Raw genomic sequence first — 12,490 nt, 5'->3', positions numbered from 1 at the left:
CGATCCCACTAAACGTCCACAAATTCAAAACCTATTTAGAAACTCTAATTTTTAACATTAACCATTGTCTTTTAATTATACTTGATCAGATGAATCCGGAGTTTTCTGGTCGTTCGGGAAAAATGTTGTTTTAAGTTGTTGCGCGCGCCGTTGGCACGCTTCCCCAAACTAACTTATTTCCATGAAATTTCATCAGAAATTATATTTCCTAGCTCTATGAATCTTTTATAACTTATTTTCAAACCTAGAGCTCAAAACTCACTCGACACTTTTTACGGTGCAATCGTACCGTGGTATTTCGACCCGGTAAAAACACTATTCACTGAATTTTCTGAGACTTGCCTAACCACTCAATTTTTCGTTCTGAATCCATTTCCAAGATTATTTTTACCATCTGAGACCTCGTACTCAATTTTTATCTTTCTAGGGTTGCGTGTTGGCTAATTACCATTTTGCCCTTTCTTTGTATTTTGGCCTAATCTTCAGGATTTTCACTAATCCTTCACTTAATTACTCATTTAATATTTTAATACTTAATTTAGAATTGAGAGGTGCTATATTCACCCCTCCTTTTAGAATTTTGTCCGCAAATTAACTCATACATGTTCGCTAACTCAGAATACAGCCGGAGAATCTCATCCTCCAGTTCCCAAGTAGCCTCCTCAGGTGTATGTCCTTCCCACTGAATCTTTAACATTGGAATAACTTTGCTTCTAAGCTTCTTTTCACTGCGGTCGAGAACATCAATAGGACCTACGGGAGTCTTTAAATTCTCCCGAATTTCAATATCATCTGGTATCACCACATGTGATTCATCCAGAATATAATGCGTTACCTCCCAATCCTGACCGATGAGTGCTTGTATCTTAGCCACTATACGAGGCTGACAAGCTGCATTGCAATCAGCAAGCAAAGAGAATACTTCAGAAGCATCTCCTTCTAGTTCCACCTTCTTAAATCCCAGTTGCCAAACCAATTCCAGACCTTTTAGAGTTCCCCAAAGCTCCGCCATTAAAGGAGTGCAAGCACCAATATGATACTCAAAGCCTCCCAACCAAGAGCCATCATCAGATCTGATAATCCCACCACAAGCAGCCACCTCAGTATTCCTTTCAACTTCCCCATCAATATTAATCTTCACCCAATTTAACCTTGGAGGTTTCCATAAACTCATACGAGTTGGATGAATGCTAGTAGTAGCCATAGCCTTCCTACCCATGCAGTTACGAACTTCCTCTATATACATAGCAATTATGTGCGTTCCATGGGTTGGATGCTTGAAGTTAGTATCATGGATACTTTTGTTCCTCCATCCCCAAATGAACCAACAAGAGATAAAAAAGACATCATGCCAATCATCTGAATTACTTTGATTCCAAGCTTTTGAGATATTATTTTCAACCCAATCTCTAAGATCCAAGCTGTAGAATAAGCTTTGCCGATTAGCTGAAACCATAGAATTCCAAACACTTCTAGCATGCTTACAATCTCTTAGAGCATGGAGATTTGTTTCCAACTCACCAGGACACATTTTACAATGACCAGATTCCCCACTCCATCTAGATGTGCGGTCTTTAGTAAGAAGGCGGCCATGCATTATGATCCACATACAAGATTTAACACGTTGAGGCCCATGCCATTTCCATATGGTAGTCCAAGAATTTTTCAACGGCATGAGAGGGAAACCAAGCATGTTATAATACGCGATTTTAACTAAAGAGCAGCCAACCTTTTGATTTCTCCAAATAATGTGGTCATTTCCATCCGATGCGCTAGGAATGAGAGCAGTTTTGATCCTTGCAACAGCTTGATCATTGAGATATTGACGAATATAGGGAAAGTTCCATTGACCAGTATTGCTGTTCACGAAGGCACTAACAGGGAGATTCAACTCCAAACCAGTTGGAGTACGAGTAGCCAGAGAGGCAAGACACTCAGTTAAACCCAACCAATTGTCTGTCCAAAATAATGCATCATTACCGTCTCCAATCTCCCATTGCATTGCTTGAAGAAAAGATGGCCAAACACTACACAGATTTTTCCAGAAGTATGAGTCATATGCTTTATGATTTACTTCCCTCCGAAGATCCAAACCTCTCTTATATTTACTTGTTACAACTCGAACCCACAACGAATCGGGCGAAGTAAGTATCGTCCATGCAAGCTTGTGAAAGAAAGCCATATTTTGGACACGAAGGTTAATCACCCCTAAGCCACCCATGCTCTTAGGCTTGCAAATATTATCCCATGCAACCAGATGAGATCTCCTTTGACCATTTTTATCACCCCAAATAAAGGCACGTTGCAACTTCTCTATTTCATCACAAATGGCTACAGGAAGCAGACTGTGTTGCATTTGAAATATAGGAGTTGCTGAAATAACGGAGTTGGAAAGTGTAATTCGACCGGCAAAAGATAAGACCTGGTTACTCCAACCAGATAACTTGTGCCTAATTCTTGCAACAACATCAACATAATGGTCTTTGGTTACTCGACCATGTTTCATCATGGACCCAAGATATCTCCCTATATTGTGAGTTTGCTTGAAGCCACACACATTTGTGATATCATCTGCAATGTGAGCATATGTATTTTTCGAGAAAAAAATACTAGATTTCGGAATACTAACCTTTAGGCCAGACATTGAACTAAAAGTCTCCAAGCAATCCACTATAACTTTGATTTGATCTAGAGAAGCTTATGCAAACAACATCAAATCATCAGCAAACATCAGATGGGCTATCTTAGGACCTTTTGATTCCACGGAGATTGGCTTCCATCTCTTATTGTCAACCGCATCTTGAATGAGATGAGACAATTTTTCCATGGCTAGAACAAAATGTAGGGAGATAAAGGATCACCCTGACGAACTCCTCTTGAAGGAAGGAAGTCACCTGCAATGGCTCCATTCCAAAGCACTGAGACCTTATCAGAGTTGATACAATTCATGATAATATTTGTGAACCAGTGTGGGATTTGAATTTCATCCAAAATTTTACGAACAAACTCCCAATTTAACATATCATAAGCCTTTTCCAAGTCGATTTTAATTGCCATGAAACATTTTCTTCCTCTCATTCTACGCATTGAATGGATCAGCTCTTGGGTGATGATGATGTTGTCCTGGATATGTCGTTTAGGAACAAAACTAGCTTGGAAGGGAGACACCATCTCTTCCATTAGGGGCTTCATTCTGTTAACCAGAATTTTACTGAGGATTTTATAAATGACATTGCACAAAGAGATTGGTCTGAGCTGCTTAGCACTTTTAGGTCTCTTTACTTTTGGAATGAGGACCAGAAGAGTCAAGTTCACAAGGTGAATCAGATTGGGATTCTGAAACATCATGTTAACATCCTTAATAACATTAGTCTTAATAAGACTCCAATTCTTATGAAAAAAGGCAGCTGGAAAACCATCTTCCCCTGGAGCTTTTGACCCATTGATACTAAAAACAGCTTTTGAAATTTCGTCATCCGAAAGATTACGAGTCAGATTAGATAGCAGATCATCGTGCAGAAGGGGCCAAGTAGTCTTTGATTTCACCCAATCACGATTAAGGACTTCCTCACTAAACAAGTTGCTATAGAAATCTGTTACCAATTGATGAAGTTGTCTAGCTTCCTTCACCCAAATCCCATCAGAATTTTTTAACTCAAGAATCCTATTCGAACTTCTTTGAGTAGCTGTTTTAATGTGATAGAATTTGGTGTTTCTATCCCCATCATTTATCCATTTCACCCTGGCTTTTTGAAACCATAAGATCTCTTCTTGTATGAGAACCGCATCAAGGTCCTTCCTAACCTCCTTTTCTCTAGATTGGAGAGATAAGTTGGTATGATAATCAACATGATTCTGAATTTCTGCAATACTTTGCAATAGGTTAGTCTTCCTATTGAAAATGTTGCCAAAGACTATCTTGTTCCATCTTTTTAAATTTGGAGTCAGATCATGCAGATTCGTTCTAGTGTCTTTCACAACATTCCAGCTCCTAGCCAGAAACTGAGTAAAGTTATAATGCTCCATCCAAGCAATCTCAAAGCGAAAGGGACGATTTTTCCAACCTGTGTCCAAGTTAGACAAGTAGACCAAAATGGGACTATGATCAGAATAAATCTGTGGAAGTACCTTAACGCCAGCATCAGTAAAGGTAGTCTTCCAACTTGCATTAGCACAGGCTCGGTCCAGCCTCTTAAAAACACGATCAAGATGAAGAAACTTCGGACCCTTCCATGTAAACCAAGGACCTGATCCTCCAAGATCCAGCAGCTTGCAATTATGAAGAACATTTGCAAAATTGGAACATCTGTTTAAGTTAACTCTACAGCCACCTTTCTTCTCATCCCGATTTGCTATTTCATTAAAATCCCCAGCCACCAACCACGGCCCATTACAATGGAGACTAATGTTTAGCAGATCATCCCATAGCTCCTTTCTATTTTCTTCCCTAGGACTCACATAAACTGCCGTGCAAGAAAAGGAAGGAACATGAAAATTCTGAACTTTAAAATGAACAAACTGTTTTGTGTGATTAACAATTTCAACGAGACCAGTCTCATCATTCCAGAGGATCCAAATACCCCCTGAGTAACCTTCTGCCTCTTGAACAAAAGCATGCTTAAACCCAGATTTTCGGATAATGTCAGAAGCTTTTTGACCACTACACCGAGGTTCTAGAATCACTACAATACTAGGCTTATATTTCCTAGTAAACAGAAAAAGCGAATTTTGAAACTGGGGTTTCACTGCTCCCCTACAGTTCCAGAAGAATAAGTTCATTAAAAACTATGTTGAACGCAAGACTCCAAGGTTCTTGCATCCTTCATTCTTGAAATATCTTCCTGGTGAACTCTGTCCACCTCCATGCACGTAGAGATGGTTGAGGTTTCAGGATTTTGGATGTCGCTGCTGTTGTCAACTGATATATCAGGACCAGTTTTATGAAATGTGTCATATAACTGCTCTTGATTCTGGTTCAAAGTGCTATCTGCTTTCATCCCATTTTCCTGATCATGTTGATTTGCTTGCATAGGACTAACCGCCATGGGAGTAGCAATTGATGGAGATGGTGGAATGGGAGTATGATCTTCACGATTTTCACTCTGGACTGGACACCTCTTACCCGTGCTTGAAGAATGAGCCGCATGCATAGTAGGAACCGTTGATTTAGTCCTAGGGGTATCTTTGGACTTTTTGGATTTAGTCCATATTTTCTGAGGAATTTCAAACTGAGGGTCTCCCATATGAGGAGTAACAGAATTAATTATTTGATTATGATCCTCCTCATTAATAGGTCCAGCTGTTAAGATTGCAAACCGTGATTGCGTAATTTCCTCCTTATCACCATGATTATCTCCATGATTATCGCTGGTCATAACTCCCTTATTACCATGATTACCGCTGGTCATAACTCCCTTATTACCATGATTACCATGATTATCGCTGGTCATAACTCTCTTATCACCATGATTATCTCCATGATTATCGCTGGTCATAACTCCCTTATCATTATTCCTTTGTAACTTTTTTGAACCAGCGCCTGGCTGGACTGCACCGGCCGTCTGAGGAGGTTGCCGGCTCCTGCGTTGACGATTAACAACCATCCAAGGTCCCAATCCTTTACTTCGATGGAATTCTGAGTTGCCAGGTTCCTCTTGATGAATTTGATCGTCATTATGAATATCGGATGAACTGCGTTGCTTTGGAGCAGCTGAACAATTCTCGGTGCTATGTCCATATTTCCCACAACCAAAACAAATGAGCCCTAATCCTTCATACTCAATTTGTTTGGTAAATCCTTCCAGCACATAATCACCCTTTAATGGCTGAGATAGGTCCAGTTCCACACATATTCTTGCAAACCGTCCTCTTACATGAGCATTTGTATTGCTGTCTACCTTGATCATCTTGCCTAACCAGTTTCCAATCCTTCTAAAAAAAGCTTCATCATAGAATTCAATGGGAATATCCGGTAGACGAATCCAAGCAGCAATCTTAGCAATTCCAGCACTATTAGGTCTGAAAGTTGGTTCCCACTTCCTCAACGATAAATAATGACCCAAAACAATCCATGGACCACCGTTCAACGCAAAATTGAGATCATCCTTCTCACTAAACTGGACTACGAAAAAGTCATTACCAATATCAGTGACATTGATTTTGCCTTTTCTAGCCCATAAGACATTTATTTTTTTCTTCATAAACTCCACCCCAATTTTCTTCCCAAGGAGTTTAACAATCAGAGCTTTCTCCCAAGGTTTCCTCATTCTCTTCCTTGCTCTTTTGGTGCAACTAAAATAAGTACGCCCATCATCTTCCTCCCACATCTTAATTCCTCCATGGTTGACATCCTCTTCCTCAGCAGGTTCCTCCCCATCTAAGTCTTCCTCGGCAGACGCCTCTCCTTCCCATTCATCATCTTCTCCATTATGACGCATCAGAATTTCCCTCCAGGTTGAACGTTGGCCATTCTCATCTTCCATCCAACCTTCATGTCTAGGTATCATAGATACATCATTTGAAAACTGATCTCCCTCACCTTTATTCCTCTTATTACTTCTTTGAAGAATGTCAAGTTCTTCACTTGATTTGCCAGGATTCTTCCCATGATCACCTTTCTCTCTCTCACTCATCGCTCAATGGTTTTTTTTAAATAACATATATTTTAAACTGTGGTAGTGGTGACTAGCATTTCTAAAAAGTATGCCATAACTCGTTGAAAAAGCATTATGTACCTAACGTGCACCGATCAAATCTAAAGCATATTGTTTAAAAAAAAAAATTCTAAAGCATATTAGAACGACAAAAAGAGAATCCTTCTCAAAATCCAGTTTCTGTTTTTTTTTTTTTATAGTCCCTTCCTAATTTAATGGGAAAAATAATCTCAAAGATAGCTAATAACATATTTAATTTTAAATAATATAAAGATTCAAGTTATTATAAAAAGATCACCTATATTTTTTTAGTACATGGGGACGAATGTGTATTTAAATAAAAGAGCGAAAATGCAATTAATAATAACTAACTATTTTGCAATAAATAATTAATACTCATTCAAATAATAAGTAACGGCCATTCAAATAACTTTTTTTTTTTATACCAATTCTAATTATCTTGTTTGAAGTAAAATATAAGTAACCATTTAACTGATGGTTGCCTACTAACTATTTGACAAATCAATAATGAGTAATAATTGTTGACAACAAATATGACATCCTAAACCACTAAATACTAAAAAATATTTACATAATAGTCATCAAGTGACTACGATTGATCAATCAAAGATAATAGTTATTCACAATCAAGATAATTTTAAATATGAGAAAAAATTTATGGTTGTATTTCCGATTAAAATTAAAATGGCCCTTATTAATAATTTTATTTTTTTTATCCCTTTCTCTTAAATATTATTCTTTAATCGTCATTGGTTTTGTTTTTCCCTAAATATAAAAATACTTCTAAGAAATTACTTATGTTTTATGATTGTGTTCAATTTTGTCCCCGCTGCTTAAAATTTCTGCCTCGTTAGCGAACGAAAAGTCATTATGCATTTAATTCTACAATGAACAGATTCATGTGTTTGTAACTTGTTAGTGGAAAGGAAAGATCTGTATCATTTTAAAAAACATAAATATAAGCTATTTTAGAAGAGAGATAGATATAAAGAGATGTAGGTTTCATTAAAAACAAAAAAACAAAAACAAAACAAAACAAAAAATCCCATCTTTTTTTGTGTCTATCTCTATTTTAAAAGGATCTAAATTTGTATTTTTTACAGTATACTTACCACAATTTTTTTTTACCATTCTTATAACTAATTTAATCACTGTTGATTTTACCTAATCTAACAGTTATGATTTATTGAAAATTAATAATTAATTAATAAGTATGACTCAATAAATATTATTAATTTTCAATAAATTATAATCATTAGATTGACGAAAATCAACGATGATTAAATTGGTTGTAAGAGTGATAAATTTTTTTGTTGATAAATATATTATTTCCCTTCTTTAAAAATGATATACAGTTTTCCTGGAGGGAAATATATGAAATGGATCCGATCCAACTTATAATCACTGGTTAAGTTACTTAGTTTTGTGATTGATGTTATTTTAATTTTAATAGAAGTAAATTATGTAATTGAAATATGATTTTCATTTCAATTACTATTTTCTATTATTATTTATTTTCATAATTTATAAAAATAATTAGTATTTTTTATGTTATAGAAGATAATTTTATCTTCTACATAAAAATATAAATATGTGGAACCATATTTTATTTATCTCTCTTTTCTTAATATAATCTCATATAAAATTTACATATTTTTATGCGTGTATAAAAAATAAAATTATGTTCCATAATATGAAAAATATTAATTCCTTCACAAAATCACATTTTTCACGTCAACCGTAAAATTCAAGAGTAATTATCATTTTCTTGAACTTGGGATTGTACGACATGATATATTGTTGTTACAAAACACACACACTCTGTCTCTCTCTTATAATTTCCTTCTTGTGTTCGTCGTTCTATGAATTTGCTTGATGATCTAGTTTCATGATGTCACCTATGATGATTATCTTTTCTGATTTTTTCTTTTCGTTAACGTTGTCTTTTTTAAAGAAGAAAAACAAAAATTAATAAATATGAGTAAGACTAGAACAAAAGTAATTATGTAGTGTTTTATATCTTGATTTTTAAAAGATAGGATTAATATTTTTCATATTATAAAAAATAATTTTATCTCTTAAATACACAGGCCCATATTTATTTTTCTCTCTTCTCTACATATGATCCCATATAAATTTTATATATTTATACGAGAAAAATATTTCTTAAGCTGCTTGAGATATTATCACCTATCACCTCAAAATTACGTCGTTTAGTTTATTTATTTTCTTATATTAACTGATTCACTTTTGAATAGTTATGATTCTCTTTTTCTCTCTCTTCTTTTATCGTCATTGATCAGTCTTTGTACGATTATGATTTAATAACTGGAGATAAAGTTATCTCAACTAACTTAAGAAACAATAATTGGGAATTAATAATTAATTAATGATTTTAATTTATAAAAATCATAACCGTTGATTGGCGGAAATCAACGGTGTTAAGATATGGTTGTAAAAAAAAAGGTTGTAAGTATAACCTTTCCCATAGCATGAAATTCTTTAAAGACTTTGAGTACCTGGTCTTTAGATTTAAACAAATACACTCACACTTTGCGAGAATGGTTATCAATAAAAGAAACAAAGTATTGAGGTCCACCAAGTAATTTCTCCTTCATGGAGCAAATATCAGTGTGGACGAGGTCAAGAACATACATGCGTCTCCTGGGCTGATTCGGTCTCACAAAAGAAACTCGGTACTCTTTCCAACTAGGTAGTGCATACAATTTTCCAACACTTGGCCCTTTAATCCAGTCAGAAGTTCTTTCTTGTTCAAAATTTGAATTCTTTTCTAACTCGTGTAGTTGTGGTGCTTGTGCCACAATTCCGTAATAGGTCCATCCCGGACTGAGTTGGCTTCTCCACCTGTTCGGTTCTATTAAATCGTATAATGATACCTCAAGGGTATGCGCTCAGAGATATCCTATGGATAGGTAACTTGGTTGGCTTATAGCCGAGACGTGGGTGTGTTCACAGTGTGGGCAGAAGTAGTAAATGAGTTCAGAGGTATGTACCTGGGGTCTTTAACCTCTTATTTATAAGGGTTACCTCTTGGGCTTGTGTAGATCTTCCAGTTGTAGTAGGATTTAACTTCCTTTCTGTTGGGATAGGGACTCTATCCTTAGCAGCCTTACTGTTTTATATTGTTAGGATAATTGGGTAGTTATCCTTTAAGGAATCCTTGGGTAGGTGGTTAGGATATGGAAATATTCCATAACACCACCATTTATTTTTTCTTGCATCATGTACAAAGAGCCCTCTTTCTTGCCTTGGGCAACCACCAAGTTTCCCTTGGCCAATTTTCATCTTCCGCCTCCAAAATAATTCACTAACCCAACATCATCAAGTTTATCTACCGAGATTAGGTTCAAACGCATGTCTAGCACATGCCTTACTTCTTTCAACATGAGTTGACATCCAACGTTTGTGGTCAGGGCTACATCACCGACTCCAACAATCTTGCTTGTAATTTGATTTTCCATTTTCACAACTCTAAAGTCACAACTTCTGTAAGAAGAAAAGAAACCTTTGTGTGGAGTAACATGGAAGGAGGCACCAGAGTAAATAATATAGGCATAGTCATCGTAAGCAACATTCAATAAATTATCTTTACCAAGGAGGAACACAACGACATCAGTGTTGGCAGTCACTACAGTTGTGCTTTTGTCTTCTTTCTTCTTATGCTCGATTTGATCCGGCTTCACATTGCCGCTCTTTAATCTTTCTTTAATTTCTGGAAGTCGGACTTTTTATAGCCCGTCTTCCCACAATAGAAGCAAATCAATTCGTACTTCAACCTAGACTGATCTCTGGACTTGTCACGACCCCGGCTCTTGCTACGACCGTGAAAGTTGGACTTTCCTCGAATGGGAAATGATGGCCATTGATGCAAAATTTTAAAAAAAAAATTAAAGAAGATTTATATTTTTTGAATGAATTTATCACCGTTTTAATTCAGGAATATCATTGAAGATTTGAGGGATTTACTTGCATATAGTATTTCACATAATAACCTTTTGTCTAAGGAGCATTTTGCAAATTTAATATAGCATTTTGCAAATAAGTTCCATGTGACATCCGACGCAAGAATTCAGGAAAAAGGACGCAGGATTCAGCATTCTAATAAAGCCTTTTCAGCAAAAAAGAGGAGTTATTTGTTCATAAATAACGGAATTTTTTAAAATGATCCGAGCCTATTTTCTTACGGTGGTCCTTTTGCTATTTTTGAAAAAATAAGTTTCTTTTTTTTGTCTTTCACTTCTTTCAAAATTTCTTTTCACTCCTTTTTCTTTTTTACTTTTGGAATGAGACTATGTGTGCCTGGTCCACTAAAACAAAACTCATAAATAACATGTGTAGGTGGGCCCATTATGAAATGGATTAACTCTTCTCGCTGTAAAGTGGAGCGTGTATAACATTTGTCCAACTACCACAGAATAAAGAACTCTTCTCACTGAATTGTTAGATTTTAACCTTGGCTGCAATGTCATTGCTATTTTAAGGAACGTTAGTGGTACTTATTTCTAATAGGGTTTTTTTTTCATTAGATATAATTTTATATTAATTTTATTAAATAACCTTAATTTACTTCTGTTGATAAAATGAATATAAAAGTTTATCTGATAATAAAAATGTGTTAAAAAATATAAAATAATGTTAGTACACTTTTCATTATATATGTGGTTCAGTTCCCTATTTGTCCATTAAACCTATGTTCAGGACTGAACCACAGATATAATACAAAATGCTACTAACATGTTTTTTTTTTTATAATTGAAGTTGTTAGATGAAATCACATTATTAATTTCATATTTTTCAATAGTTTTAAATAAAAAAATAACATTAACAATTTTCAAATGTGAATTTATTCATATTTCTTATATTACATGACATAAATTATCTGGTGTAATTAAAAAAAAAAGTGAAAAATACTAAAAAGAGAGAAAAAAAGAATAAGTGAATCTACTTATTCTTGGTTGTGTTATACGAGACAATTTACCTAGTATAAAATAAGAAATTTTCCCTTGTTGAATATGGGTTTGAATATTGAAAACAAAAGCACAAAGATCTTACACGCATGTCTTATTCAGTGAACAACAAAGTATGGGGGGGTTGTAAGGGTGATGTTGAACATAACTCTCGTTCATTGATAGGAAAGTCAGGTGAGAACAAGTGAAGAAGACTTAATGAAGGGAACTTCTCGTACCACTGACCATCAATATCGTCGAAAGATTTAGCTGTCCTGTTTCATTATAAGGAAAATTGCTTGCAGGCGACTCCCCTTTTATGCCTTCCTCACTGAAGAAACCACATTTAACTCTGACGGGACTTAAGGTAGAATATCATTAGTAGTATTGTACTACCCATCACACAGTACTACTTCCACTGAATAAATATAATGAAATTGCGCAACAGTGATTATTTTGTCACGCTTGACAAATTTTTTTACCAAACTGCCACGTCAACCGTAAATTTTGTCAAAATACCACGCGGCAAATTTCGCTACACTGTGTAGCGAAATATGTTTGCAAGTAATTCACTATACAGTGTAACAAAATATGTCACGTCAGAATGCTCAGAACCAAAAATGTCACGTGTCAAGCAGGCAGAATTCAAACATAATTCGCTACACAGTGTAGCGAATTTCTACCTGCTTGACATGTGTCATTTTTTGCTGACTGTGCATTCTGACATGGCATATTTCGCTACACTGAGTAGCGAATTACTTGCAAACATATTTCGCTACACTGTATATTTCGCTACACAATGTAGCGAAATATAACGCGTGGCATTTTGGCAAAGTTTACTGTTGACGT

At 35.5% G+C, this 12,490-nt stretch overlaps 1 protein-coding gene across 1 annotated transcript; it reads right to left on the bottom strand.

The window, feature by feature from the left end:
- Window positions 1-2,829: 2,829 nt before the first annotated feature.
- Window positions 2,830-6,632, bottom strand: LOC133315723 (uncharacterized). Its single transcript, XM_061517387.1, has 5 exons — window positions 5,534-6,632; window positions 4,804-5,353; window positions 4,459-4,753; window positions 3,742-4,269; window positions 2,830-2,925 (listed from the first exon to the last, which is right to left on the bottom strand). Exons 1-5 carry the CDS (start codon window positions 6,630-6,632, stop codon window positions 2,830-2,832), a joined length of 2,568 nt encoding a protein of 855 aa, XP_061373371.1.
- Window positions 6,633-12,490: the final 5,858 nt, after the last annotated feature.

This window comes from Gastrolobium bilobum, unplaced genomic scaffold, assembly GCF_033153095.1.
Source record: "Gastrolobium bilobum isolate Gb01-03AN ecotype WA unplaced genomic scaffold, APGP_CSIRO_Gbil_v1 utg31796, whole genome shotgun sequence".
In the NCBI taxonomy this organism is placed as follows: Eukaryota; Viridiplantae; Streptophyta; class Magnoliopsida; order Fabales; family Fabaceae; genus Gastrolobium; species Gastrolobium bilobum.
The sequence above is the reverse complement of the archived record's forward strand: the minus strand, read 5'-3'. Positions and strand labels throughout refer to the sequence as shown.